Below are 26,036 nucleotides of genomic sequence, written 5' to 3'. Positions count from 1 at the left end.
AGGCGGAGACGCTGGCTGCTGACTGGAGGAAGGGAAGAGCTCAGTAGACATTGGAAGGCAGTGGGGATGATTGATGGTTTTGGCTGTTTTGTACGCGGGGAGGGGTGGGGGGGGGGGGGAGAAGGAGAGAAGAAGAAAAAAAGTCTGTGTAATTTCAGTGCAGAGGCGACTGGAGCCTGCCAGCTAGGGCTCCCTGCCCTGCCCAGCTAGACAGACTCGCTCGCTGGGGGTCTGAGGGATTCTTTTCAGTTTCTCTCCTTCCTTTCGATTGATTTATTTTTTTCCCTTTATTTTTCTTTCTTTCTCTCTCTCTCTCTCTCTCTCTTTTTTTTTTTAACTCTTCTTCCAGGGAAAGGATAGTGGTTAAAGCTCGAGCTGGATGGATGGGTATGGGGAGAGGGGCAGGATCCACAGCCCTGGGATTCTTCCAAATCCTCCCTGTCTTTCTCTGCATCTTCCCTGCAGGTAAGCAACAGCCCCTTGGGTTGAAGACTTTTCATACCAAGCCTTTGCTGGCAGATTCAGTTACCCCCTGTCTGGGGGCCTCTCTGTCTCTCTCTCTCTTTGCAGCAGTTCGCCACATGTTTAAAAGCTAGCGGGGCTGAGGTTTCAGCCCACATTTCTTCTTTCTTGATCTCTGATTCTGTCTGTCGCTGGTGCCTACCCAAACCTGCCTTGTCCCTCCAGGAGGGAGGTGATCAGAGTGGCTACACAGTGGCTAATGCAATCAGAGCATTGTTCTGAAGAGGCAGAAAACATCTCCCCTCCTGCCCTCTCAAATGCAGGCTAGGCTAGGTTTGCCGTGTGCAGTGGAAGAAGGAAAAAGTGACCAGGGAAATCTATACTCAATGCCAGATTGTGCCCATTGCCTGGTTGCATGCCTCCAGCTGGTGGGGAGCAACAGAAGTTGGCTTCAAGTCTGAAATGTTCCTTGGGCTTTTAAAAAGCAAGGCAGTGATTGGGGATTGAATCTTGAGCTGTGATTTGGGATGGGGGGGTCAGGTTTAGCCCTCATGCAAGCTCTGGCCATGTGAAGGGACGTTTAAATACACACAGACGTACACATTAATGGTCCTGATCCACTGCTACCTCACGGCAGCTGGACCTCATTTGTTTCAAGGGAATTGCACTGTGATAAAACTGGAGTAACACACCCGACCGATTTCAGAGTAACAGCCGTGTTAGTCTGTATTCGCAAAAAGAAAAGGAGTACTTGTGGCACCTTAGAGACTAACCAATTTATTTGAGCATAAGCTTTCGTGAGCTACAGCTCACTTCATCGGATGCATACCAGCAGGAGAGTGGGGTGGGGGGAGAGAAAACCTTTTGTAGTGATAAACACCCATTTTTTTCATGGTCTGTGTGTATAAAAACATCTTCTGTATTTTCCACAGTATGCATCCGATGAAGTGAGCTGTAGCTCACGAAAGCTTATGCTCAAATAAATTGGTTAGTCTCTAAGGTGCTACAAGTCCTCCTACACCCTACAAAACAGCTTTGGGATGGAGGGGGTCACCACACATTCCCTCCTGGCCTTGGTTGGGTTTTTAGCACTGCCTGCCTCCTCTGCTGGGCCGTTGTTCAGTTAGAAAACTTCACTTAGCTGGGTTGGAAGATCTTGCCCCGGTCACAGGGTAAAAGCAAGTCAGATGGCCCCACAAGGGTCTGATCCCCCTTCCCAAAGCCTGGCACCCCCATTACTGCTTCCCCCTGCACCGCACACCGACATACACTTGCAGCTCTTGCTAATCTTTCTGTTTGATAACATTTGAGGGCCACCCTCCGCCTTACCCCGGTTTGTTTGTATTGTGTCAGAAAAGGAGAGAATTTCAGAATTACAGCTGAAAACGCCATCTGTTTCCAATGAATCCCCCATAGTTTTTCACAATGTTTTTGGCAGATCTGTGCTGCAAATTCCTTCAAGCGGTGAGTGCTTGTTTTTGTTGGGGGAGGGGAAACCAACTCCACAGAGGCAGATTTGTTCCTTCCAAAACTCTCCAGTTCCTTTACCTCCTTTTTTTTTCATGGGGGGGTGGAGGGGGGAAGAAAAAGAAAAGCCCTAAAGTTAAATCCCCTTTTTTATTTTTTATAACATTTCTCCCTTTTCTATTGCCCGTGCATTTCCTTGGCACTATCTAAATCTCTTAAGCTAAGATGTCTCTCTCACACATGCAATAAATAAATAAATTATCCACCTCCCTGGTACAGTAAAATAAACCCCTTCGTTGAAATATTAGGATCAACATGTCTACCTAGATCTCCCTGGTCATTGGGCTATTTTAGCCCCGAGAAAACTGAACGCAGAGAAGTGGGGAGTTTTTGATCAGATCTGATACATGTTGCTTAAGTTGCAGCCTTTGAGTCAAAGTGCTGGGGCTGAGTTTGCCATACAAGAAAGAACTTGATATTAGATCTGTGTGTTTGTGTTTTGTTTTGAATTCTCCCTTCAACAGCCAAATATATTTCAAGGAACTGGCAAAACTGGGTAATCAAGACCCACTGTGAACTGCTAAGAGGAGTTTGGGCACAAATCTAGACCATACTCCTCATTCATTATGCTTGTCCCTCGCTCTGCATTTTAATAGGGGTCCACGAGGTAGGAGGAAGAAAAAGGGGTGTCTGCACCTGGGTGTCTCCCCCCCTTCTCTCCACTCTGCCTCCTGCGAATTCACATCTCAGCAGCACATGGTAAAGTGGTGGCATAACCCTGATGGAGTCTTAAAACTGCTTCTGAAAGTTACAGCCTGTGTTAGAGGGGCCATGCCAAGCGCTGCTCCCAGCCTGGCCCGACAGAGCGCTCAGTGTGTGAGCTGAGTGCCCCACCAAGCCCTGCACTTTTTCTTGATTTTTTTTTTTTTTTTTTTTTTTTTTTGCTTTTTATGAAACATCGGGCTGGATTCAGATCTCCTGGTGCTTTGACCCTCGTGGCGTACCCCCGAGTTTCTCCTCATTTGCACCCTGGGGCGGGATTTTCCTCTCACCCCAGCATGGCTCAGGAGTAACCCCACTGTGGAGTTGCATTGGTACAAAACAGCCGGCGGGAGAGTCTGACCAAAGTCTGACATTTTTTTATTCCCTGTTCCCTAAGCAAATCTCCTACGGAGGAGTCTAGGGGCCAGATTTCTCAAGGCTCAATTTGCAAGTGCTCAGCCCTCATTATTAGGGCCTTGTTTCTAAAAGTGCTCGGTATCCAGTAGCTCCCGTTTGCGACCCTTAGGGTAACGTATGTGGCACTCAGCACCCCCTGTGCCCAGCTCTTGTTAAAATCCAGCCCTGTATTTCAGGGCCTAAATGGGAGCTGAACTGTACTGAAAATCTGGCCCTATGAGTTTTGCCTAAGGAAGGACTCCGGGGTTTGTCCCCTGTACCACACTCTGTAGGAAGCTGCTGTAGCTTTTGGGTCTAGCTGAGAAGCTGATCCAGTTCCCCTTGATATTTTCTGTCCCCAAACTGTAATAAGCCCCTTTCTCCAAGGAGTGGGAATGAATGCCTCCAATCCATCCAGGCAGTGTGGTTTATTCCAGATAAGGATCCAGCCTATTGGAGGTTTATCAGATAGGTTGATAAATGGCTTTTGTCTCTTAGCGGCAGTGAGGGATGTGATCTCAGCACTAAGCTGAAACTGAGAAGTGGGGCTTAGAGGTTGTTAAAACAACACCTTCTAAACCCTTAAAGTGACAGCGCTTGGAGTATTCCCAGTCCTGGGGAGATATGGCAGAGTGGCCACAGGGATGGTTCTTGTGTTAGGCGTTATCATGGAGACAGGACTCAGATGTAGACCTGGAAGTATTTTGGCTTCACAGGTTTCTTGCTGTGCTGAAGCGGGTCTCTTATTTGGAATGGGGAGTTTTGTATGACTGCCGCTGAGAATCATATTGGGGCTAAAAGAAGGTGCCTTGTCTTTAAATGCAGATGGTGTGGGCTTTTTTCATGGGAATTGCCTCTCTTGAATTCCAAGCCCCTGGTTAATAGGAACCGGGAGACGTTATGGGGAACTTTGGGTTTATAATAGCAGCAGCTGAGGTTTTCTTCTTCTGTGGCCTGAACAGCTGCACCATGTCAGACGTGCACATAAAAGTGATCATAGAGCTGTGCAGTCATAAAAACTTCTTTACCCAGGGACTTAGTGGGTTTCTACACCAACCTGCTGCCTCTGGAGACCTGGGCTGAAATGCTGGGTCAAGCTACAATGACAAAAAGTTTTAGGGTTTCTCATCCAAATCCCTAAGGGACACATCACTTAAATCACCAAACTCTTTGGCACAGTTGCACACAATTGTCAGTCTCATCTCAGCACAGGCCCAGAACTCGAATTATCGGGGTGTTGCTGTGGGTTAGCCTGGAGGTGCATTGGCAGATCCGAGGCGGTGTCAAGGACTAGAAGAGCAGGGGGATGCTGCAGGTTTTGCTCTTTTTTGCTTTGTTGTTTGACAGAGCTGTGGGGAAACGACCCAGGACTGGACTAGCAGAAGGCGCTGCAAGTCAGGATTGAGGTGCATCAGCGGAGCTGCGTGGGGAACCCAGGACTGACATACCAGCCATGGGTTTGCAGGGTGTGTGTGTGTCAGGATTGAGCGGTTTTGGCAGTGTTGGCAGCCCAGGACTGGAATAGCAGGCAGTGCTACAAGTGAGAACTGACAGACACTGACACAGGATTTGGGATTGAAATATATGGGGTGCTGCAGGTCAGGATTGAGTTGCATTGGCAGAGCCCTGTCCACACTGAGCCTGGCTCTACGGGCTGCTAGTGCCTTTCTTTCATGAGGACTAAATTCACTTATAAATGCTTTTAAAAGGCTTTGTAACCTACAATTGACAAATATTGTAATTAAGAGCAGGAGTCCCATAACTGGGTCATTTTTTTTTTTTTGCATTAACTGTAATAACAATAACGGGGATTTCAATTGTAACCTACAGATTTCTTTGCACTCAAGTGCAATCTTGCTCACAAAATCACCGCTCCGCCCACAGAAGTTTCTGTAGTGAGGAGGGAGAATTGAATTATGTCCAATTGCAAAACCAGATGCCATCCCTTCGATGAAGTCATAGGGCTTTTACTGCAAAAGAACAAGCTGGCTCCCTATGCACAAGTAGCCATCTAAGTGCAGACTGAGCAGCTCTGTCTAATGTCCTGCACATGGCTACAGGGAGCTGCACTTGGGGAGGGAGAATGCAAGTCTCTACAGAGGCGAGATTAGTGAGTTCCTCTGGGTGGAGCATCAGCTGGGTTATTGGAGGAGCTGAAAGGCCCAGCCTTGATCCCATGGCAGTTTTGCCATTTATTTTCATGGGTGCCAGATTTGGCCCTAAATGTGTGGTGATATGTGGAGAGTAGGACAGATAATGCATTTCACTTGTGTCATGACTGTTCTATGGAATAACCCACCAGGAAGGGGGCTTTGTGGCGTAAGCATCCTGTTAGATATTGGCTTTCTGGACTCCTTTGAGTGCTGTTGGCTTCTGTCTCCAAAGCCCTACAGTTAAATGGCCTGGGTTCTGAGAAACCCATCTTTCCTTCCCCACCCCGACCATGGCTGTGAGGTCATGTGACAATCCCCCACATGCCCGTGGGGTTCTGTGGCTGGTGCATGTGGCAGGGTGTTCCTGCTGGAGGACCCCTGACTCTGGAATTTGCTCCCCACAGCGCTCTGACAGAGCTGAGTTTGCTGACCTTTATGGCACAACACAAAACCCATCTCTCCTCACAGGCGTTTGCCGGGGGCGGGGATGGATGAATGAGCAGGGAGTGGAGAGCCAGGGGGATACATTTGGTTTTGATTTTTTTCATTTCTTCTCAGACATTTAGAACTTGCGCCCAGCGGCTCCAGCATTGGGCATCTTTTAGAAATCACCCAGTGACTATCAGGGACTGACATCTAGGTGGGCCAATAGTGTTTGGAGGGTTTATGGATTTCGTGCATCATTTCCATTGCAGTATGAGTCAGATAGAACAAGTTGAGTATCAGCTGGGTTGGTGGTATGCGAATGGGGTTGTATAGGGCGGGGTGGGGAGGTGAGAGACGGCGTACCTGTAAACAGATCTACTTAAAAGATTTGTTCCTCACCCTCATCAGACTCCCAGAGACAGCAAGAGTGCAAGACACAGGGCCGTACGTGTGTTTGTGTGAATTCCCCCTAGGTTGTGCAAGGTTCTAGCTGACATCTGTGAAAGGCAGGCAGCTGACTCTCCACACCCTGCACTCAAATCAACGCCTCTAATTGAAATGCCGCAGTTCTTGGCAGGCTGTTTAATTGTGTAAATTTGCCTCGTTCAGATTTATGTGCTTGGGGCTTTTCTCTGTCTCCTCATTTTTGCATCTCATTTAGCCAAGTGTTGAAGGGTTGAAATTTCAGAAGAAAGTGGTGGGGCAGATTATTCCTAGAGAAAACACACACCTCTCGTGCAAAGCGCTTTCCCACAGCAGCCTTCATGGCACTGTCTGCACCATCCTGCACCAACCATGGCTCAGCCTCATGGAGAAAGGTCTGACGCCTGGCTCATCCCAATGGCTTATCAAACTTGGAGGTGGGAAAATGGATATTGTAAGTGACTCTGGAATCCCACCTTAAAGGTGAAGGGCAAAGGAACCGCAATGGACAAATGATCTAAGAATCCAAGCTGCTGGCAGAGCCTGAATGGATTTGTCTGCTCCTTTCTGATGGAGCTGGATACAAAGTCCCATCAGGGCGTATTGAGGAGGGCGCTGAGTCTCCTGGTTAGAGGAGGGAACTAGGAGTTGGAAAACTTTGTTGTGAATTCCCCGTTTTGTCACTGAGTGGCCTTGGGTGGTCATTTCACTGCTCTGGGCCTCAGTTTTCTCACCTATAAACAGTGCTTTACCCACCGTTATTAAGCAGTGGAGATCTTGGATGACCTGTTGGTGTTGTGAAAGCAACCCTTCTTCTCTTACCTGCCAAGCAAGCCTGGCTTTCAAGATTTCGTGCTTGCTGTGATGACACACCAGTATTCCTGGCCACTGTTTCTCACCCATAGATCTAAGTTTCCCTAACACCATTTTACAGGTGAGGAAACTGAGGCATGGGGCCTCATCTACAGTGAGTCAGTGGCGGACCAAGGAATAGAACCTGTGATCTCTTGGACACCAGGCTATCTTCATTTAGCTGTTAGCAGTATCTGTTGCAAGAGAAACACTGAACCCTGATCCTGAGTCTCAAGAAGTTTAACAGTGAAGGAGGGGTGGATCTGTGGCTCTTTGTGGCTTCAAATGTAAACGCCCCGATCATTTTTCAGCCCGGTTAGCAATCTCATTTCTTAGGAACACCTATTTCCAAGCTGTGACGTTCACCTTTTCAAGTTTTGCTCGTAATTCTTGGAGCAGCGTCTCACACAGGAGGCTCAGTTGGCTATGTCTACCCTGCAGCTGGGAGTGACAAGACCTGGGTAGACAAGACTCACACCAGCGGGGCTCAAGCCCACCTGACTCTGTAGGCTTGAGAACTGCAAGACCCACACTGCTATTTTTAGCATGCTAGCTCCAGACGTGTTAGCACGGTCTGCCTACCCAGGTTGGGAAACTTGCTTCCAGCTGCAGTGGGGACTAGTGAAGAGCTCCCCAGCTTTGATTAATGGCTCTTTCCTTTCCATGCAAAGATCAGAGGCGAAAGCTTCTGCTGGTTGCAGGAGAAAACCTTGCTGCACTTGAGGAGGACATTTGTAGGGGAGGAGAAACATTTGCTTCCTTGCAAGGTATTCTGGATCCATGGTCAGCTGATTCTCTGAACACAAAAAGCAAAGTGACAAGAACAATCAAGGGCTCTTCTTGTAGCATCTGTTGCCAGAGAAGACCCTGACTGCATTTTTCCACCTCTACTTGCTCCATGATTTTGTGATGCGAGGGGAGGAGGAACTCCCCAGTGGGAAACAAAAGGGAGAGGATGAGGGACAGGGGCTCCAATGTCCATTCACTTGAATGACAGACATTCGAAATGGAATAGCCCAGTCAGGTTGTTTGGCCCTTCAGTTTCTTTAAACATAAGTAAACACCTTGAGAAATCTCTTTCCCATGTTCTCCAGCACAGGTGCAGGTAGGACGATGACTGGGTTAAAAAGGAGATTGCATGGATGAACATTGCTCTCAGTTACACCCGCAGACGTTTGGAGCAACTCCATCAAAGTGCATTTACCTTGAAGTCTTGCATTTCCTCCAGATTTAAGCTGGTGTAAAGGAGGGCAGAATCCAGCCCATAATACAGAGTGTCCCCTTTCAAAATGATCCCCCACCCTCCATTCCTTCAAAAATGAGCACTGCCACTTTAAGAGAGTCAGGTTTATTTTCCCCCTTCAGTATCTCCCCAGCCCCCACGCCAATGCAGCTGAAACCTGATCTAATCCCTTTGCACATGGGTAATTTATTGGTCTATTGGGTTTTTTCTTGATGGCAAATTGCATTGTCTTTCTTCCTGGGTTGAGACTTGGGAGCAGTTTGCTGCATTCCTGCAGGGACTTTCTCAGGACAGATCTTTCACACCCCCTCTGAGCTCAATCAAATCAGTTTTATTGGGCCTCTTTGTTATGCAAACAAGGCAATAATAATCAGGCTATTATTCTGCAAGATTGTGCTTGATTAACAGTTCAAAGGAGGTCCCTGGAAGAAACTAATGCTGCCATGATGCACAAATCCTTTCACACAGCCTGGGTCAGATGGCCACTGGGCTCTTCTTCACTGCATGGTTCCTCCCCCTCCTCCTGCTGAAACAGGGGGATTCTATTCAAGGGATGCCATCAATCAGTCAAGCTGGTGGGATGGAGGTTTTTGTTTTCTCTGTCAACTTTCTCCATACACCACAGAACAGGCAGTTATGGGTTTATTTCTATCAGCAGCATGACAGACCTCAGGTATACATGCACACGGAGTCATTACACATAATATACCCAGTGCACATTATGCACACACTGCCTTCGCTGTACACACGCACGTGACACAAAGTAGATGCACAAACAGGCATTCACACAAAGTGCAGATGCTGACTGCTTGGGTACACAAACACAACATGAGACTATATTCTAGTAGGTGTTAATATGCAGTGTTATATATGTTTCCATATCCTCCAGTCCCAAACTTTTCCTCCGGCTCATGCACATACACACATACACACACAGGCTATTCCTTGCCCCTTCGATGCATCCTATGGCCCCCACCAAAAGACAACAACCACTGCATTTCTCATTCAGTTTCTTCTTCCAGAAGGAGAACCAGGGAAAAGCCACTGGTAGGTGTTTGGTATGGAACGATGTGCTGGGATGAGGGTTTCTTGCAGGGACTTGTAACTAAGGTTATGTGTAGGCACTACAGTGGCAGCTCTGGGCTATGCCACTGTAGCGAGATACTTCCAACCTCAATCTAGCCGCAGCTACTGCCAGGGTTAGGTCAGCTTAACTATGATGCTCATGGGTGGCTAGCTTTTAACTGTAGACCAGGGCTCATCAGTTTGTCTTTGCTTTCCCTGAAGTCTCGGTGGAATTGACCTTGCTCTGTGACTTTTCAAATAGTAGTTTATATGTTGTTCCTCCCCCTCCGTCCACCCCCTCCCCTGTGTCTCTCTCTGTGTATAGGAAGAATGAACTGGGAATATGAAAACATACAGGTCACATTTTTCAAACCCAAAGTTAGGTTCCTTAATTGCTAGCTAGGCACTGTACCTCAGTGACCTGATTTTCACATGTGCTGAGCACCCAAAATCCCAGGCATACAGCATCTTTGAAATCTAGGTCCTCAGATCTGAGGAGTTTGGCCATAGGTAATAGAGTATTTTGATACGTACGCCAATAAAAATTCATACTGAATATGAGTCTTACATACAGACATATTTACACACTAGCATATATTCAATTAGTTTATGGGTAAATGCTTTAAAAGCACCTCGGTGACTTAGGAGCCTATGTCCCATTTTCAAAAGTAGCCGAAGTCAAGAGGAATTGAAAGTTCTCAGTGATGAGAAGAAATGTGATATAATTGGCATTACTGAAATCTGGTGGGAAGATTCACATGATTGGAATGTTAAAATCACCTGTCTCTAATGTGTGGAAAGCAAAGTTGTGTTGTTATGAGAGGACTTGGGAGTCATGCTGGAGGCCTCATGCAGCCTGTAGTAAATTATCATTTGAGTTTCTAAAAATTGTAGATGATGATTTTCTGATACCAAAGGTATTGCACCCAACTCTATTTTGGATCTCATTATGATGGATAAAGGTGCATTTTTAAAGCATATTAGGAACAAAAGAAATCTATGCAATAGTATAGTGCTAGGCTCATTACTAGATGGAGGTGGTAAAATTGTTATTAATGATACAGGAAAGTGTTCAGTAACTATTTCTGTTCTGTATTTGGAAAGAAGCAGGGGGATGTACTCCTATCACATGAAGAGGATGAAGTACTTTTTAGTCCATCCAGTTTAACATCCAGGATGTTAAACAACATCTACTAGTGATAAACATTTTTAAATTGGCAGGCCTGGATAATTTGTACCCATGAGTCTTAAAAGAATTGGCTAAGGAGATGTCTGGCCCACTGATGTTAATTTTTAATACATTGTAGAATACCAGGGAAATTCCAAAAAACTGGAAGAGTGTTAATGTTGTGCCAATATTCAAAAAGGGCAAGCAAGATGGCCCAGACAACTATAGGCCGCTTAGCCTGACATCAGTCCCAGGCAAAATAATGGGAAAGCTTATATGGAATTCAGCTGATAAAGAATTAAAGAATAGGAATAGAATTAACACCAGTCAACATGGTTTTATAAAAAAAAGTTAGGTCTTGTCAAACAACCGGATTTTATTGTTTGATGAGATTACAAATTTGACTGATAAAGAAAATTGCATAGCTGTAGTAGACTTAGATTTTTGTAAGGTGTTTGACTTAGTACCGCATGATATTATTAAAAGATTAGCATTATACAATATCAATAAAGCACATGCTAAATGGACTGAAAACAGGCTAACAGACAGCTCATACAAATTAGTTATCAATGGGGATTTGTCATCAATTGAGAATGTTTCTGGTGGGTTTCTGCAGGGATTGTTATCAGACCAGACATTATTCAACGTCTTCTCAGTGATCTGGAACTAAATATAAAATCACTTCTGATAAAATTCGTGAATGACACAAAGTGGTAAATAATGAGCATAGGGCAGTCATGCAGAGCGATCTGGATCTCTTGGTAAGCTGAGCCTAGTCAAACAAAATGTTTTAATACAGCCAAATGCAAAGTTAGTTATACCTCTAGGGACAGAATGGGAGACTCTGTCTTGGAAAGGAGTCAGAAAGATTTGGGATCATATGACCAGCAACTGAACATGAGGTCCCAGGGTGATGTTGTGGCGAAAAGGGCTAGTGTGATCCTTGGATCTATACACAAGGATCCAGTGAGTAAATATAAAGGGATAACAAATTTTTTGGTTTGCTAGCAATTCTGAAAAAAAAATTAAATCATTTTGAGTGGAACCAAAAATAACATTTTTGACATTTTTGGCAAGTCAGAAAAAAATTATTTCAGGTCAAACAAAATGTTTCATCTAAACCAGAGCAAAACATTTTGCTTTGATTTTAAGCATTTTGAATTCTTTTCAAATTAAAAGTCATTTCAAATTAAAAAAATTTGAAAGTTTCATTTAGAAAATGTCAAAATGAAATTATTCCAAATTTTTCTTTTTCTACCAAAATAATGCAGCAAAATCACCATGAATTCACAAAATGTTTTGGTGTCACCAAATCTGCCTTCGCGCCCCCCCCCCCCCCCCAAAAAAAAAAAAGTTTTGGTCAAAAATTTACCCCAGTAATGAGTAAAAGTAGGGAAGCCCTTTTACCTCTGTACACAGCATTGGCAAGACCAAGACTAAAATGCTGCATCCACTGCTGGTGTCCATATTTTAAAAAGGATGTTGAAAAATTGGAGAGGGGCAGAAAAGACAAACAAAGATGATCTGAGGGCTGGAGAAAATGCCTTATTGGGAGAGACTTAAAAGAGCTCAATCTATCTAGCTTATCAAAAAGGAGATTAAGAGTTGACTTAAGTACGGTATAGATATAAGTACGTTCCTGGGGAGAAAATAGCAGGTACTAAAAGGACTCTGTAATCTAGCAGAGAAAGGCCTAACAAGAACCAAGGGCCGGGAGCTGAAGCCTGACAAATTCCAATTGGAAATAAGGTGCAGATTTTTAACGGGGGGGTGATTAACCAGTGGAACAAACAGCCAGTGGAAGTGCTGCATTCCTTCTGAAATAGATGCTTGAACCAGACATAAATTACTGGATTTAATACAGGGGTAACTGGGTTAAATTCTATGGCCTGTGATACGCAGGAGGCCAGATTTGATGATCTAATGATCCCTGCCAGCCTTAAGGTCAGTAGATTTTGACTGGCTACTTGAACTCTTGCACATCCATTAGCCTCCATTTTAAACTCCCACATTCAGGGGCCTGTTTTTTCGGCACCCTACAGAGTTCCAGTTGAGGAGGGCTAGCCCAGATTCCCTGGGGAATCCATGACTGTCACCCCTGATATAGATAGATGGTCTCACTTTGCTCAATAGTGACCCATCAGTTTTCCAAAGGCCACGGGCTCCCAGATCTTTACATAGCATGGACCATATCTTGAGACAGAGAAAGAGTCTCCAGGACCCACCTCCCCCGTCGTTCATGATCACAGTGCCAGGGAGCAGGCCCGCGGGCATGGGATGTGGGGGCATGTGGGTGGGCAGGCTGCGAAATGACACCTAGGTCCAAGCCCCCTGGGTGAGGCCTGTGCCCAGAATCCCTGTGCTCAGGCGACTTGCTACGTGCGTCGCTGAACGATAGCAGCAGAGGGGCCTGTTTTCATGCTAAGTCATCTGCGGTTGAAAAACAGATCCATTGTGAGGAGATGGAAAATAGATTATATGAAATTGAATAAACATAGTTTCTTGGCTTCTGTTCAAATGAGTTTTTGCTTTTATACCAAAGCTTCTGCAATAGGAGACGTGAGGAGAAGCATATGGGGGGGGGGGGGGGAAGCGGGAAGGGTCGCTGTCTTTTTCCTGCATAGTTCTGCTTGCTGGGTTCCTCACTCCTCGGGGCTGTAGGATTCCTCGGTCCTGACACGTGTCTTGCTGGGGGGTGGGGTGAGTCACGCAGGTGTTTATGTGAGCTCCAGGTGTCAGACAATCACACTATTGAACAGATTGGATAGGGAGGCGCAGACCGAGGGGTGGAGGGGAGAGAGAGGCTTTGCTAACAGATTAAAAGAACAAGGCCAAACAGCCTACTTGAGACCCACGGTTATTCAGTGCCCTGTGAAATGGAATTGACCCCACCGTCTTTATCTGCTGGCAGAAGAGAGATTAAGAAGGAAGGGCCACCTCCCTGGCTTGCTCCAGGTGCAAACCCAGAACGAGATGGGCTGCCTTTTCCATAATGGAGGTGCCGTCCCAGTCGGTGTATCGCCTGTAAATGGGAGAACTGCATGTGAAAGTGTTTCTGCTGCGTTCGTACTTACATGCAGACACAGACACACACAGTGCAGTCCTGCTCCTTAGCCACCTGGCTTTGGAAATCTGGCCTTATATGGGGCCCTGCACGAAACAGCAAATCGGAACATTTTGCCAAAACCCAAATGATAAGATCTTTAAGAAAAATGCTCCCCCTACAGGTCAAGGGAAGAAATGCAACAGGCTTTTCGTTTTCTGTTTCTTTTCTTTTTTTCTCAGAGTACCTTATAAAGTAATGAGTTAGACGCCAGCCATGTGCAGCCCTCCTGTGCTCAGCGATAACGTGCCTATGGCCATAGCTATGAGAGCCTGCAGTGCTGAGAGAGCAGCCCTGAGGCTATTGCTCTGAGTGCCACTGGATCCTTAACTCCCTCCCGGCGAGCTTGTCTCAAAAGGAGGACGGGACCTGTGACACAGCCGGAAAACCCTGGTTACTGCATTGCCAGCTTTGGGTCGTAGCCCAAATGCCAGTAAAGAACTTGGCTTGTACCTCCTGTTCCAAGCTAAAGATGCACCAGAGAGACCAGCACAAAGTATCTATTCCTGATAATAGCTGGGCTCCTACAAATGAGCATCTAAGCGCTACTGTTACTGACAGCTGAGAGTCTTATTGAGTCGTCTGTTGCAAGTCCTGTTGCCTGATGCCATGGATTTATGGTTTAGCTGGTGACCATGGGGGTCTCTGGACATGGTTCTGTTTTTATCACCCAGTGCTCCTTTCAGCTACTTAGTTCTTCTGTCGTGAGGTTCTCAGTGGCATCACAAACCCTGAGCTTGGGTGGCTTGTCACCAAAGAAAGGGAGCTGCAATTTCCCTTCATGACAGCCTTCCACGCTGAACTTGTCGTTCCAACCCACACCTTGAATGTCTCACCTTGAAATGCTGCCTGTTTGCATTCCAGGTGACAGCAAAGTCTGGTTGAATCATCACAACGACAGATTGATACTCTGGCGGAGGTGTCCCGTCGCGTGCTAATCTGATGGTTTATAGCAGCGTCCCTGACTCCGTAGCGCTCTTCACTTCTGATTCGCTCTCTGTCTCTAATGCACCATGCCCTCACATGTGTCCTGTTGGACAGTATTATATCAGCCATGTTTAATCCCCGACAATTTTAACATGTGGCTTTTAGCCTTTGTAGAATATTCAAGGCCTAGAGTTAGAGGTCATAAATCCAGACCCCGGGGTAAGTACCACTGGGATAATGTGATCAAACAGTAAAATCTCATCTGGTTGAAACACACAGCAACAGGCTTTTTCTGCAACTCACATAGCGGCCTGTGATGAAAAACCCACGCTTATGTGACATGGATTCACTATGTTCCAGCAAAATGCAATCCACTGAAAAGGGGTGTTGATGAAATTACATGTTCAGTTTTAAGTGGATGCTGTTGAAATAAAAATAATCCTATGCAGTGGAACACCCATTTTACAAACTAACTGGGGATTAAGGAGTTCATGGAATGGAAAGTTCATAAAATTTAACACCTCCAAATTGCGATAGGTCCAGTTCATAGGTTGCTGTCTACTGCACTGCATTGTTTTCTTCTTGTTCTTCCAACTTCTTCAAAATGATTTCCAATGCATTGAAAGATCGCAATGTGAAGGGATGTCAACTTGCTCTTCATTGACATCATTTTCACTCTGATTACCCCCTCCTCCGCCCAGTCAGGAAAAATGGTTCATAAGCTTGGTGCTGATAAAATCGAGTGAGGTTCTGTTATGTTCCCTGTGTTATTACTAGCACCTAAGCTTCTTAAACCTGGATTTTTTAAACTCAGAAACTTTCCGTCATTTCCTTTTGCATTTCATTCCTCTTGGAAAGTGACATGAGATCGATGGCTTCCATGCCGGGTTTCTTTTCATTTGAAGTTCTGTTCCCCTTCTCTTTCTCCAGCACCTGTTGTGTTTCCAACACTGCAAGGGAATAGTTAAAACTTGAACATACTGTTTTCCGTATGAAGTGGTGCTGGGTTTTGTAGCTTTATTTGTGCATGTGTAACTGCCTTGTGAACTCCCCTCTAAACAAAGCCCAAGACAGGAATAAACATGTAGGGCTTTAAGACACCCCCAGAATGCATCTGGAAATTAATTTTGAGCCTGATCCTGCACAGTTTCCATGCCCTCCAAGCTCAAATGGGACTGATGAGGAGGAGGGAAAGGAAAACACCATGAATGTTTAAGCAAAGTGAGCAATGAGAGGTTCCAAATTGCCATTGGCAGCGCACTGTCTGTGCAATGTGCAATGCAGGCCAAGTGCCTTTGCACTGTCACTTTCATGTCCCTCTGCGGAAAATACGTCCCCCCAAAAGAACTGAATCTAAACTCCCATTGTACTTTGCCTTTCCCTGTCTTGCACCTAGGCTTTGGGAACCTGAGCGCAGCTCTGAGTGCTCAGCTGCAGAAGTCAGGGTTGGCAGTGGGCCGTCAGTATGCACAGCCCCTTTGGCTGCATTGACCTGGGAGCAGGCTGCTTTAGTGTCTTGCTGAAGCTTATCTGTTCTCTACACAACCAAGGCCAGCAGCTGATTAGGATTTTGCCTGTTTCCTTTCACACATTTCCCTTTGATACCCGTATCTCTGCAGCTTTAGAAAAGCACTGAGGCGGGGGCAGGTGGGCCAGAGGTCGGCGCGCACTGTTCCCAGCATTAGTGAAGCCGCTGGAACGTGCATTGTGTCAAGGTGCTAGGTACAGGAGATCAGGTGAGTGATAGCTGCTTGAGAAGGCTCTTTTGTACTTTGTTTGTTCCGCCTTTGCACTGTATTTCCTCCTCAGCTCTGTGCCTTTCGGACTCCCCAGACAGCTGCCGGGTTGGCTGGTTTGAGTGAGTTGCTGACCCTGGAGGAGCCAGGCATTTGCACTGCAAGAGGTTTTAGTGCAGTAGAGGAGACTCACAAGAGGGATCCAGCAATTGGGGACCATGCTAGAGCAGCACAACATAGTGGTGGGGAGGTATCGGGAGTGTGAACAAACGGCCGCAGAAGGCAAACCCGATGCCAGGAATCTTGGCCCCATGCCTTTACCTACTGGGCTAGGGGTGTGGCTTTATTCAGGGCTTGTCTGCACTTGAGGGGGTTGCACTGCTGTAGCTGCCCTAATGCAGAGAGCCCAATTTGACACAAGGGGGTGCTGTGCTGGTGTGAGTCACTGTTCATGCTAGTGTGGTGTGTCTGCACTAGGGTCTTGCACTAGTGCATTTACATCCGTGAAAAATCCCCAGTCTTCGGAACCATACCTGTCAGTCAGAAAATAGGCGTGCTAGGATCTGCTGAACTGACTGAGTTCCCTTCCTGAGAGCAGGGTGGAGTGTAAAACCAGGGCTTCCCCACTTACGGCTGCTGAGAACCTGGTTTTACCCCACTGTCCACAGACAGGCCCAGGGCTGTGTGCCAAGCCTCACAGCCAATGCCCCTGTATACAAATCAGCTGTATGGGGAGACCAGTTATTCATCTAGCTAGCCCACTGCACACAAACACCTGTTTCGGGCATGCAGTTGTGCTAAATGCGAATGCAAATCAATGGCACCACTGTAACACCATTTTGGATGCGCAATTGCTCATGCATATTTTTGAATGTCAAGCCCTAAAAGCCTCCTGACTTTAAAAGCCCAATGGTATTTCCCCCCCAGAATCAATGATGTTAAGCTATTCTCAGCATCCCAGCCAACATGGAGAGTCTTCAGATATGTTAAGGGCTGTTATAAAGAGATTGTGCTCAGTTGTTCTCCATGCCCACTGAAGGTAGGACCACAAGTAATGGGCTTAATCTACAGCAAGGGAGATTTAGGTTAGATATTGGAAAACCTTTCTAATTCTAAGGGTGGCTGAGCTCTGGAATAGGCCTCCAAGGGAGGTTCTGGAATCCCTGTCTTGGGAGGTTTTTAAGAACAAATTGGACAAACACCGGCCAGGGATGGTCAAGGTTTACCTGGTCCTGCCTCAGAACCCGGGGCTGGACTTGATGACCTCTGAATGTCCCTTCCAGCCCTACATTTCCAGCAGTGGTGGCATTTTGGTGGTGTGCTGTATTTGATCCGTGTATTGGGCATCTTGACAGCGCCTGTGTTTTTTGTCCCTCAGCGACCTCTCAGTGCAAGATCCTGAAGTGTAACTCTGAGTTCTGGGCGGCCACATCTGGCTCTCACCACCTGGGCACGGAGGAGGCACCAGAGTTCTGCACGGCTCTCCGCACCTACGCCCACTGCACCCGCCGCACGGCTCGTACCTGCAGAGGGGACCTGGCCTACCACTCTGCCGTTCATGGCATAGATGACCTCATGGTCCAACACAACTGCTCCAAAGATGGCCCCACCTCGCAGCCCCGCCTCCGAACACTGCCCCCCGGGGACAGCCAGGAGCGCTCCGACAGCCCCGAGATCTGCCACTATGAGAAGAGCTTTCACAAGCACTCAGCCCCCCCAAACTACACCCACTGCGGGCTCTTTGGGGACCCCCACCTCAGGACTTTCACAGACAGCTTCCAGACCTGCAAAGTGCAGGGGGCTTGGCCACTCATAGACAATAATTACCTGAATGTCCAGGTCACCAACACGCCAGTGCTACCTGGGTCCTCAGCGACTGCAACGACCAAGGTAAAGGCATGGGGCGGCTTGGCTGCCCCGTGGGGGATGGTGACGTTCTGACACTGTTCCCTTGGGGTCACCCTTTTAATCACTTTCTCTCCCACTGCCACCCACAAAAGGGTCCCAAAAAGCTGGTGAGTCTCATCCACTAGTGCCAGGTTATTCAGCGGATTGAGACAGAGTCCGAGCCCAGCACAAGTGCAGAGTCCGGGCCAGAAAATCAAGCCCCTCTCCCTGGTTCCCCACTCCCCACCTCCCTTAGATGGACTCTGGTTTCTCACCACCGCATCTGGCCCCCCTCAGATTGCTGAGCATCATCAGAGGAGATGTATCATCCCTGGCGTAGGTCTGGGTTGCGAAGAAAGGGACAGATCATGAAGTGGGCAGGCCCAGGGATCTAAGGCTGGCAGCAGCCCCTGAAGGGCAAACCACAAACACACACGTCTCTCCCTTTTGCCCTTCCCCATGGCATTGCAGCTGCGGTTGTGTTCCAGACACTCCTCCCCCCCCCCGCCAGATTCCTTTGCAGGGCACTGCGACACTCCCATTCAGGGATGGGAACAGGAGGCGGATGACAAGGTGCCAGAGATGGCTGGCAACAAGTAAAACTCGCTGAACCCGCCCTCCTGTTTATTTTGTGGCCTGTGCAAAGTGGCAGAGATGGCAGCTGAAGGAGCCTGCAGAGCAGGGTGAAAACTCACCTTCTTGCCAAGGCCCCCACTGCGAGAGAGAGAGATCCAGTGCTCTTTATGCACATTGCCTGTCCTGTCTAGTTGTCCCAGGTCCTGCACTCAGCTGCAGGGGGGTGGGCAGATAACGAGCAGTTTGTTGGTTGCAGAAGAACGATGCTGCTATTTGTGTCTCTCTGCAGAGACCCCCACCGGGTGGGGAGGAATTCAGCCCCGTAGGTTAGTGGCTTCCTCGGCTGTGTCCTTTTAATTTTGAAGCAAATGGCGTGCCAGGCTGACAGCGCTGAGGCTAGAAGCCCTCTCTTCATTTCCAGAGCAGGCTGAGCAGGGGGAGATCTCTCCGTATTGCCTCAAAGCCGGATGGGCAGGCGCCGTCTGGAGAGGAGAGCGAGTCGCTCAGTATCCAAGGCCAGGTTTCAACTTGGCCTCTCTGGTGCCTCTGCCATCGAGGGGGCGAGTGAGTGCCAGCTGTGATGGGAACAAGACACACACACACAATGCGTTTCATGTGTGCCACCACACAGCCGTAGGGTGGTCACCTCTGTTGCTCTCTGCTGACCAGCATTTGATTTGAAGCAGTCACCATAAGGTGAAAGGCTCCCTGCCCAGTCCACCTGAACCATCTGGCCCCAGCTCGACTCCAAACCCTCTCATCCATCCACCCCCTCACAACCAGCCACGGTTTTAATGCCAGAGGAGAAGAAAACCTGGTGGAAGTGGGGGAGCCTCAGGGATCATGTTCCCTTGTCACCATCTCCATACCGCTCTGGCTGTCTGTGTGTGGTGGTGTCCCCAGTGGCTAGTCCCCCGGGGAGGATAAGTCACCTGACGTGCTGTAGGACCGATGACGAGTAAGAGAGAGTGTTGGCTGACATGGGAAAGCCTGTGGTTTGGAGCTGAAGAGCTGGGTTTCTAGTGCTGGCTTCCCAGCTGCTTTAGCTAGTAATTGTGTCTGTGGTCAGGACGAGGCATTTTGTGGGGCGCAGTCTGTTCTCACTGTGCTGTGGCAGCCAAGATAAATGTTCTCCAGGGATGGGTGCAGCACAGAGTAAATCCAGTGGCAAATGCCCAGTTGTAGCACAATGGAACTCAAAGTGACACGGCTTAAGTGTTAAATCTGGCTTCTGCTTGAGGACGGCTCTGGAGCTGAGGGACACTGTGGCTGAATTCCTCTTTGCTGCATGAGTGCTAAAGCTGGAAGGGAACACATTTCAGTTACCCTGATCCAGAGGAAGGTAGGGTGGCTGGTGAGAAGGGATCTGCTTGCTTAGCAGGCCTTGGGGGAGCACCGATCCATGTCTGACCCTTTTCACAGTACTCCTGGGGTGACTGAGGAGAGGGTTTGCCACCATCCCTGTTTAAAGGGGGAAGCATCACAGTTTCAATGAGGGCTGGCCTGCAGCTTGCAGGGCCCTTAGGTTCTGGAACTTATTTGGGGCACTGCACTATGTTGCGTCAAGACCGTGGTGCTGAGAAGTGATGAGTCATTGCTCAGGGTGGCAACTCAGCAAGTTTACCCAGCAGGAAGAGCTGTTGGAACAGGCAGCCCTCGCTCCGCAGGTTGGCTCCAAGGCAGATGGTGTCTGTGTGCAACCAGGCTTTCGCTCTGGTGCTGTTCACTGGAGCAGGGTGTTCTCAGCGAGAGGATACAACCTCCAGTAACCTGGTGCATACCTGCCAACACCTGAAAGTTTTAATAGAGATATCTGGCGAGGAAAACAGGGACACACCTTTTAACTCCACTTAAACCCTTCAGACTAAGAGAGTATTCTGCAGGGGCAAAGAAATGGGCCCTATGCTGCTGCCAAAAGAGGGCCTGGGGTGGCTGGTATTTTGTGGATAGCCTCGGCTGTGCTAGGAAGTATTACCTAGAATTCCCTGCTGTTCCCACCACCAGTTCAGCTCCATCAGTGGTACCCACTTTGGCTCCAGGAAGCTGCGGGGATTTTAAGCCCTGTGTTGTGCAAACCTGTGCTGAGCAGGGGTGGAGGCTGATCTGTGCTACAGCTCCCCCGTTGCTGTACTAAGTGGGACTGAACTGGTGGGAGCAGCAATGGGAAATCTGGGGCAGAATGGCTGGTGCAGATCCCCCCAAGGGGGAGAGCCAAGGGGAATGCCGGGGCCCCACTGGGAGCCATTTGAAATTGGCTTTTGTTCCAGAAGCAATGTAAATAAATAGCAGGATGGATCCAAATGTCCCAGGAGTCAGATCCAGGAGCCTGGTTGTCAGCTGTGTATTTTAGATCCAGATTGGAACTTCACTGAGGTTTTGAGAGCACTTTGGTTCAGACACATCCCTAATAAATAGACTCCGTATAAGCTCTAAACTCCCTGTAAGCTCTCCCATGAGGTATTAAAACCTGCTGTAGCCTGACAGGGAAATCCCAGCTAGAGAGAGGGGGTCAGCCTGAGCACAGAACTGGGAGCCAGGAACACCTGGGAGCCTAACCGCCATCTTGCTGCATGGTATTGAGCAAGTCCCTTTTCCTCTCTGTGGTCGTACCACATGGGGCTGGATACCCCTCTGGCTCACAGGCTTGTCAAAGGGGCCTGCAGTGAATTGAAGAAGGGAAGCATGCGCTAAGTGTAAAGAACAATTAATAGGTCAGTGGCTTGGGGACATGATGCATATTAGTTGGGGCTAACCAATGGACTCTTTTCTCCCTCCCCCTCTGCTCCCAGGTCTCAGGGTCACAGCTCAGCTCCAACAAGTAACTTCTGTGGGATTTGGCAGCATGACCTTTGGGTTCTAGTCCTGTCTCTGGTTCCTTCCTGTGTGTAGCTGATATGCCCCTTGATGCCTGTAGGCTGAAGCCTGGTGGCCTTATGCATTAGAGGGGGAAATCTCGTAGTGGGAACTCTGTGCTTGTGGAATTTAAAATGCCCCAAAAGACTGATTCTCCGTGTTCCAAACCGCTTCTGGAGGCACGTGGTGGTGGTTGATGAATGAACCAGTCAGGCCTAAACCCCCTTGTACTCATTAATGAGATGTACTGGTGACCAAGCTCAATGGGTTATCAGCATTGGTTAATGCCCCTTTCTCTCCCCCCATCCCCTCACAGCTCACCATCATCTTCAAGAGCTTCCAGGAGTGTGTGGACCAGAAAGTGTACCAGGCGGAGATGGACGAGCTCCCAGCTGCCTTCGCTGACGGCTCCAAGAACGGCGGTGACAAGCATGGCGCCAACAGCCTGAAGATCACCGAGAAGGTGTCTGGCCAGCACATCGAGATCCAAGCCAAGTACATCGGTACCACCATTGTGGTGAGGCAGGTGGGGCATTACCTCACCTTCGCCGTGCGCATGCCCGAGGAGGTAGTGAACGCCGTGGAGGACAGGGACAACCAGGGCCTTTACCTCTGCCTCCGGGGCTGCCCGCTTAACCAACAGATTGACTTCCAGACCTTCCGCTCTGCTCAGGGCACGGAAGGCCGGGCTCGCAGGAAAGGGCCCAGCCTCGTCTCCTCCCCCGAGTTCTTCACCTACGAAACGGCCATGGCCAAGTGCCGGGAGAAGCTCCCTGTGGAGGACCTGTACTTCCAGTCCTGCGTCTTCGACCTCCTGACCACGGGGGATGTCAACTTCACTCTGGCAGCTTATTACGCTTTCGAGGACGTGAAGATGCTTCATTCCAACAAGGACAAGCTGCACCTCTATGAAAGGACACGGGAGCTGAGCCCAGGAAACACAGCCCCCTCGGGGCATCCCCGGACCCTCCCTGCCCTCTGGGTGGCGCTGGTGTGTCTGAGTCAGTGCTGGTCAGTGTTCCTATAGATGTGACCTCGGTTGCGGGGGGAAGAGCTCAGCAGGAGGGGATGACGGTCTGTGCTGGATGAGGAGAGGCTGAACAGCAGGTCCGGCTGGGAGCTAAAGAATCAGCCCCTGTCCTCAGAGTTAGACTCCCTGGAACGCCATGGGCCTGCCCCAGAGAGCAACCAGACCTTATATAGCCCTTCCCCAGCTCACCCTCTCCTCTTCATGCAGGTGAGGAGGGTGGGATGCCCCCGCCTCCTTCTAGTGCTCCCTCGTGGTACTGCAAACGGTTGTGGTGACTGTGATGTTGGCATTTGTGAAAGTGACTTCATGTTAGGAGAGTTGGCAGCTGCTGCCTGGGAGGAGGGGAGAGCGCCCCAGCTGGTCAGGATGGCGTGCTGGCGAGATGGGCCCGTGCCTAGAGACCATCACGGGACACAGAGACAGGCTGGCCTCTGATTTTCACACCCGCTTTGCTCACGCAAATGACTCCACCTGCTAAAGGGCTCACACCCCCCCAACCCCACCCCACGACTGTGTATGCAAACAGCTGGTGGTACGCACCTAAGCGGGGCCCACTCACCCCTGGGGCTCAGCCGGCTGCCTGTGCAAATGCAGGTGCTAAACACCAGACAAAGGAGCTACAACGGTGCCCTCCGGGCGCTGGACTCACACCCACACGGAGAGAGGGTGCAGGGGCGGGCAGTTGGCTGGAATGGTATCTGTCCCTTATTAAAGACCCTGCTCTCCCAGCACCCAGTTCCCTGCAGGGGTCTGAGGCGCACAGTACATCTTTCGCTGATGGGCACCATTCCGGGGGGTGTGGGGGAGTCAGTCACTGATTATATTTGCTGTGCTTCACAGGGCATCTGGGAGCTAATAGGATCTGGGAAATCCCATCCTGGCACATTAACGCTCTGATTCACTTCATAGCCACGAGGTTTTGAATCCTTTGGGCCCTCCCTGCCCTGCCTCCTCGCCTCAGAGATGCAAAGGGAGAAACCTGGCCAGTATTCGAGTGGTTTCTGTCATTTGCCTTTGGCCTCCTCCCAGCATTTGAAGTGCTCCTTGTGATGTGGCCCTTTGATTCCATGAGCTCCCAGGGGGCTCAGGCAAAGCGAGGCGGGAGGTGCCAGTGATCTCCCAGATTTGTACTTCAGGGTGACCAGTCAGACCTCCTCAAGCCCCTCACTGACAGGCTGGAGTGTCGCCACTCTAGCCCTGTCCCTCTTTGTCACACAGGAGGGCAGCTGTGGGGTTGGGGCAAAGCTCTAAGAAAGGCAGTGCCCAGGGAGTGCGGGGGGGAGTTTTGCTTGTTTGCTGCTAAGCACCTGCTCCTCTCCGAGTGATCTCATTTCAGACCGGTTGCACCTTAGTTCTTCCTGGCTCGATTCTGAGGAGGGCACTGTTTGAAAATCCAGCCAGGGCAGGCCCTGAGAAATCCCAGGTGTCCAAAGGCTCTGTTCCCTGGCAGTAAACGATCAATAATCTCCTCTACTAGGATGGAGTGCCCCTTCCCCTTCTCTGTGTTCTTCTGGGATTTGCCTGATGGTTTGCTCAGCAAATGACAAGACCATCTGTACCTCAGCCTGGAGCTGGGACAGCTCTGGGGGAATGCTCCATCGTTCCCACAGCACGAATTTCCCAGAGGTCTCCCCAGAAGTGCAGGTAGATCACTGGGACAACCAGCGATCATGGATGGTCTCTTGACGGCGCCCAAAGAGGACTGGATGTGTGACGTGCCCTGCAGCGCATACAAACTAGCGCCACATGGCAGCCTCCTGTAAAATACTCGCAGGTGGGAGGGATAGCTCAGTGGTTTGAGCATTGGCCTGCTAAACCCAGGGTTGTGAGTTCAAGCCTTGAGGGGGCCATTTAGGGATCTGGGGCAAAAATTGGGGATTAGTCCTGCTTTGAGGTCCCTTCCAACCCTGATATTCTAAGCAACTATTCATTGTGTCCTGCCAGCTCTAGAACTCCCATTTGTAAAGCAGCAGAGAAATGCAACGTGTGTCATTGGATGTAATTTATATTGTCTCTAATCTATGGACCCCTGGCATGGATTTCGTGTGACTGTACAGATAAAGAGATGTCATTGGTTTTTAGGTGTTTAACAAAAAACAGAAAAGAAATAACAAAAAGATGTGTTTACTACTTCGCTCCTTGCTTTGTCCGCTGGTGGCCCGTGTTTCTGTTTAGGGCGATTTTAAAATAGGGATCTCACAATGTAGGGAGCTGGGGAGACCAACCACTGGAGGGTAAATCTACCAACTCGCTGGCCACAGAGCTCTTGGGGAGGGGGAGGCAGCTCGAAAAAGAAATAATTGAGACATTCTAAATTATCTGTATTTAAATTAGAGAAGCCTAGATGCCCCAGCTGAGATCAGGACCCCAAGGCACCTAGTGAGGGATAGTTGCTGCCCCAAGGAATTTACAATCTAGATAGCTAAGGAAGGAAGGGGAAACTGAGGCAGAATTAATGAAATTACTTGCCCAGGGTAACACAGCTGGGCAGTGTGAGAGCTAGGAATAGAGCCCAGGTCGCCTTTGTCCCAGTCCAGTCTGCTAGACCACATTGCCTCCCTTAAGGCTCCTATAGTGGCTGTGAACTGCCTGTTTCTGAGTTGGGTTTTATCCTGGCCATATGGCATGACCAATAGTCTATTTCTGCTGAGTTTAACAGCTTCCAACCTTCTTGGGTGAGCACAAGTCCTAGGAACTGTCCATTGCTGACCCCGTGCATACGTGTCAGTGGGGGAACTCCACTCCCTTAGTGTGTTTGGTAGCTAGCAGCCGGCAGGTTCTCTGGTTTCAGTGCGACTAGCCAAGGCCAGAGTTATTCAATCACTTTAGTTCCTTCACTACATAAAAACTGAATCTTTATTGCCCCTAGAAATTGGAGAGGTGACTATTTAAAGTCACATTATCAGCTTTATGGTGGGCAGTGACACACCTGGGTATGCCACAAATAATCCCAACTATATTGAGGGGTGGGTCATGGAGCTGCCATCACTACAGGAATAGTACTGCCCTGTGTAGGCAGCACATCGGAGAGTGACATTGCTGTTAGCCAATCAGTATAGTCCATAATGGCCATGTGACATCTGCTGTCAACGGTGCCACTTCCTGTCATGCCAGCATAAGAGAGGATGCTATGCCAGGGTCAGAGCTACTCTCTGGAGGAGGAAAGTCCTCCGTGATCTTGATTGTCTCTCCATAGCCCAGGCCCCCCCCAGTAGGTCAGTGCTCCAGTGGTGGTTGAATATATTATGGTGGTTGGGCTATCCCTCTTTTAGAAGCAAACAGTTAAGCACTTTATTTTGGTTGTGTTTGACCCAATTCTAGTTAAAGGTGAAGTGTGGCCAAGGAAGACCTGATGTGGTTGGAATAAAAACAAAAGATTTTGGTTTTGGGATGGGGGGAAGAATCTCCTGACTGCTCCTTGTGTTTTGGACCCATAATGGGTGTCTCTGCATGTACATACTGTAAATTATTTATTGATGAAAATGCAAGTAAAGGTGCTCTTTTTTT

The 26,036-nt window shown here is 48.8% G+C and overlaps 1 protein-coding gene across 1 annotated transcript; it reads left to right on the top strand.

Moving 5' to 3' along the window:
- The first annotated feature begins 141 nt into the window (after window positions 1-141).
- Window positions 142-26,036, top strand: RGMA (repulsive guidance molecule BMP co-receptor a). Its single transcript, XM_073304232.2, has 3 exons — window positions 142-465; window positions 17,562-18,073; window positions 21,816-26,036. The coding sequence occupies exons 1-3, from the start codon at window positions 384-386 to the stop codon at window positions 22,524-22,526; spliced, it is 1,305 nt and encodes a 434-aa protein (XP_073160333.2). The 5' UTR covers window positions 142-383; the 3' UTR covers window positions 22,527-26,036.

Source organism: Lepidochelys kempii, chromosome 10, assembly GCF_965140285.1.
Source record: "Lepidochelys kempii isolate rLepKem1 chromosome 10, rLepKem1.hap1, whole genome shotgun sequence".
Classification (NCBI taxonomy): domain Eukaryota; kingdom Metazoa; phylum Chordata; order Testudines; family Cheloniidae; genus Lepidochelys; species Lepidochelys kempii.
This window is presented reverse-complemented; position numbering and strand designations above follow the sequence as displayed.